The sequence below is a fragment of the Epinephelus moara genome, chromosome 10 (genome assembly GCF_006386435.1).
Source record: "Epinephelus moara isolate mb chromosome 10, YSFRI_EMoa_1.0, whole genome shotgun sequence".
Taxonomy (NCBI): domain Eukaryota; kingdom Metazoa; phylum Chordata; class Actinopteri; order Perciformes; family Serranidae; genus Epinephelus; species Epinephelus moara.
The window spans coordinates 40,664,447-40,668,114 of record NC_065515.1 but is presented as its reverse complement, the minus strand read 5'-3'; the positions used below and the strand labels follow the sequence as shown (position 1 = coordinate 40,668,114).

Here is a 3,668-nt window from a genome sequence, read left to right as displayed (position 1 = left end):
AATAAATACAGTGTGAATAAAGATTACATAACATAAAAATAACTGCAGTCTTTGTTATTTGATAGCCGCTTAAATTAAACAATTTTTATAGGGCAAGTAAAAACTGACTTCGGGCAAGTAGATCTCTGACCAACTTGCCCGACCGGGCAAGTGAAAAAAAACCTTAGCGTTGAACCCTGCCGCATTGTGTCGTTTGTTGTTTAATTTACATCTTCATGTCAAAGACTGATGATCCATTCTAGTGTCTTTTTAGGGTAGTAATCTGTAAATGAAAATAGTCAAATGAGTTTTTAACAGGAAAATGCAGAGGGGACTGAGTGCCTGCAGTTTTCCTCACAATACAACCAGTTTACAGGAAACAGGCTGAATATCCAAAATATAATTGCTTCATAAACCCATGAGGGATTAATCAAGGCGTATCTTGTCTTAATATCCAGAACTGAAACCCTTGATTGTTATATTGTTTGTTTACCTCTGCGTACGGAGCACACAGATAACTGTTCTGTTCTTGTTGGCTTGAAAACAGACTAACAGGAGGCACAGGAAACCACTGCTTTGATACCAGGATATGCACCGTGGAAGCATTATAGAAGTAATTTTACTTTGCTTGTTCAAGGCCAGAAATTGTGCAGTTATAGAATAGAATAGAATAGAATAGTACTTTATTGGCGTTATACAAGTACAACGAAATTAAGACGGGCATCTTTCTCGTATACATAAAAACACCAATGGCTAATAAATAAATAGCAGCGGTTACTCAATAAATAAATAGACACCAATTGCTGATAAATAGCCAGTAGATGTAAACATCAAGTCCAAGTCCTGGTACCGAGTGATAAAGTGCAATGTGCCTGTGTGTATGAGAGTCAGTGCAAGTTATTGTAGTTATGCCGCCTCACTAGTCTTTATAAAAGGTACAATCACACACTTGGGGGCATAATGCTGTCATTGTTTGGTTCTGTGTCAAAATGCAAAGGTGGTGTAAAGAAGGGACTTCGTAAAGGCGATGGTGCAATCTATGTGTAAAAAGGGCTTCTGTTGCCGAGTGCTTAAAATGGGCAACCCATGTACAAAGGCACTGTCCTTGCCGCAGCAGCCCTGGGTTCCATTTCAGCCCGCGGCCCTTTGATGCATGCCCTCACTTTCACTTTCCTGTCTAATAAAGGCAAAAGCCAAACAAAAGGGCTTCTGTCATCTAAAATTTAACTCAGCAACATCAACTATGCTTACTGTACTATGAGCTGTTAAATCAAACACTCACCTCCGTTTCTGTTCTGACTCTTGACCTTTCTGTAATCGTTGTACAGCGGTTCCAAGTATTTGTAGCAATCCACTGCAGTGCCAGTTAACCTCATGTACATCGCTCCAAGTAAACGAACATATCTACAAAAAAAACAAAGAAAAAAAACCCCAGAGAGAACATGGTGACATGGTTGAAAAAGATCCACAATAAACCCAGAGAGAGTAAGTAGATAACATGTTAGCCTGACACGTACATCTGTTGACTAAATAGTTCATGGAAAACACCTCTCCATTTTTGTCCTGACTGTCTTAAAGGCTTTAATGGTTTCTAGAAGTTCTTATTGTTTGTTTGACAAAGGAGAACACAGCACCAGTATTCCCATTATTCTCTCGCTGGATTGGGATAGAAACTCACTTGAAATCTTCATTTTTTATGAACTCAACAATGATGTCTTTTTCAGGCTGAATCTGCAGCATCTTCAGAGTGAGGCAGAGGAAAGGAGTGGGCTTGATGTTTCCTCCAAAAACTCCACCAACAAATTTCAACTCCATGGCTTTGTCAACCACCAGCTCAGCTGTGGATGACACAAGATGCACACACGTCATTCAACAACAGTCACTGTAAAATACAAAAGTACAAAACACACACATACAAAGATGGAGGCTCATTGTTCTCTATAATGTATTTGTACAATTAAGCATCAAGATTTTTCTTCACTGAAACTCAAAAGGAAGTCCACAACGGTATGTGAACAGCATGTCGAAGTACTTCCAAGTAGGTAACATGAAAACAATAAACCCCACCTGTACCTGTAAAAAAATTACAGAGGGCTGGAATCCTCCGGGGTGCCTGTAGGTTTGTTAGCCGACAGGAAGCTAACGTTAGCTCGCTGGCTTACATGCTACTCACCGGTCAGACCGAAGCACTCCTCCTTCCAGTATTTAGACTCGTATATTCGAGTCCGGATGATTTTCTCCACCAGATACTGCGGGTTGGTCCCGTGTATACTGTTAGCATCTTTAACAGTTCTGTTTGCCATCGGAATGAAGAATAAGCGACTCTACTAGCATGGACACAACAGCAACGAGCCAACGCCGGAAACTTAATCAATACTTCCGGTTCGTGTTTTTTTCCCAGAATAAAAGTGTCATTCTTACAATCGGTCTCCAGGTGTCGCTGTGGGGCGGCGTAAGGAGCACACACACTAAAAACTGAGCAGAGGTCACCGGTGTTTTGTTCAAACAAATAACATTAAAAACTGATGTTCAGGGAGAGACAAAAGTACAGGGGAAAAAAGCACGCTGTAATTTAATCAAATGGAAAAAGAGCAGGAAGATATGACATGTTAAAATTTAAAGACTAAATCCTGGAATTGAAAAAAAGCCTTGTTTTTTCCCACTCACTTGTGCGTTCATGCCGACAGTTTATTTTGGCAAAATTTTAGATTAGACTTGAAATGGTGATTTTAATGAAATATCAGTATTTTAAGCTCCGATTTATTTATGTTTTTGTTTCTGACAGAAGCATTTGTCGCAAATGATGTGTCCAAGGACCAAATAAATTTGAAAATCCAGTGACAGTTTTCGTTCTTTTTTTAATAGTTTCTGGCCATGATTAATAGCTGTTTTATTAAAAATTGGTAAATACAGAACACAATATTTAATTTTGTGTGACCTTCCCCTAAGCAAAAATAAATTAAAACAAACACAAGTCCCTCCCCAGTGCTTTAAAATGGTAGATTATGAGGCTGTCTGAGTCACTTGCTTCATTTCAGTCTCTTCTAAAAACATACTTTTATCGGAAAGCATATCCTGAGTAACGATTTTATTGCCCATTTATTTTCTTGATTTTAGTTTTGGCCTTTTTATTTTGTCTTTTAATTTGATGACATTTTATGACAATTGTTTGTTTAATAATGAAATGTGTTTCGTTTTATTGTACATATAGTTATATATATATATATATATATATATATACATATAAAGAAAGAAAAACAAGTTATATAAAAGGTATTTGCAAAGCCCTAGTCCTCTAAATTGTGCTACATACAAAAATTATAGGAATAAATACAATCCCAATCACTCAATCATATACATATATATATATATATATATATATATATATATATATATATATATATATATATATATATATATATATATATAATCTTAATTCTATCTTATATTATGTCTTTATATTTTTGCACTTAATGTGTTTAAATGTCATTCACCAAATCATCACCACTTTAAATTCCTTGTAGATGCAAACTTACTCGGCAAAAAGACATTTCTGATGTGCTTCTGATTATCTGCATTTATTTTATCTTGACAAACTCATGGTGTTATACTTCCTGTACAATAGGAGGCAGCATGCACTTTCACGTTGCTTTACAGCCCGCCATTACAACTGAAGAAGAAGAAAACGG

General features: G+C 36.8%; 1 protein-coding gene across 1 annotated transcript in view; it reads right to left on the bottom strand.

The window, feature by feature from the left end:
* The window catches only part of prpf38a (pre-mRNA processing factor 38A), a 91,517-nt gene extending 89,142 nt beyond the window's left edge, over nucleotides 1-2,375 (bottom strand). Inside the window, exons 1-3 of the mRNA XM_050055874.1 lie at nucleotides 2,153-2,375; nucleotides 1,658-1,817; nucleotides 1,262-1,383 (exon numbers count right to left, since the gene is read on the bottom strand). Of these exons, the coding sequence (XP_049911831.1) occupies nucleotides 1,262-1,383; nucleotides 1,658-1,817; nucleotides 2,153-2,282 (412 nt within the window). The 5' untranslated portion in view covers nucleotides 2,283-2,375. The remainder of the gene's footprint in view (nucleotides 1-1,261; nucleotides 1,384-1,657; nucleotides 1,818-2,152) is intronic.
* Nucleotides 2,376-3,668: the final 1,293 nt, after the last annotated feature.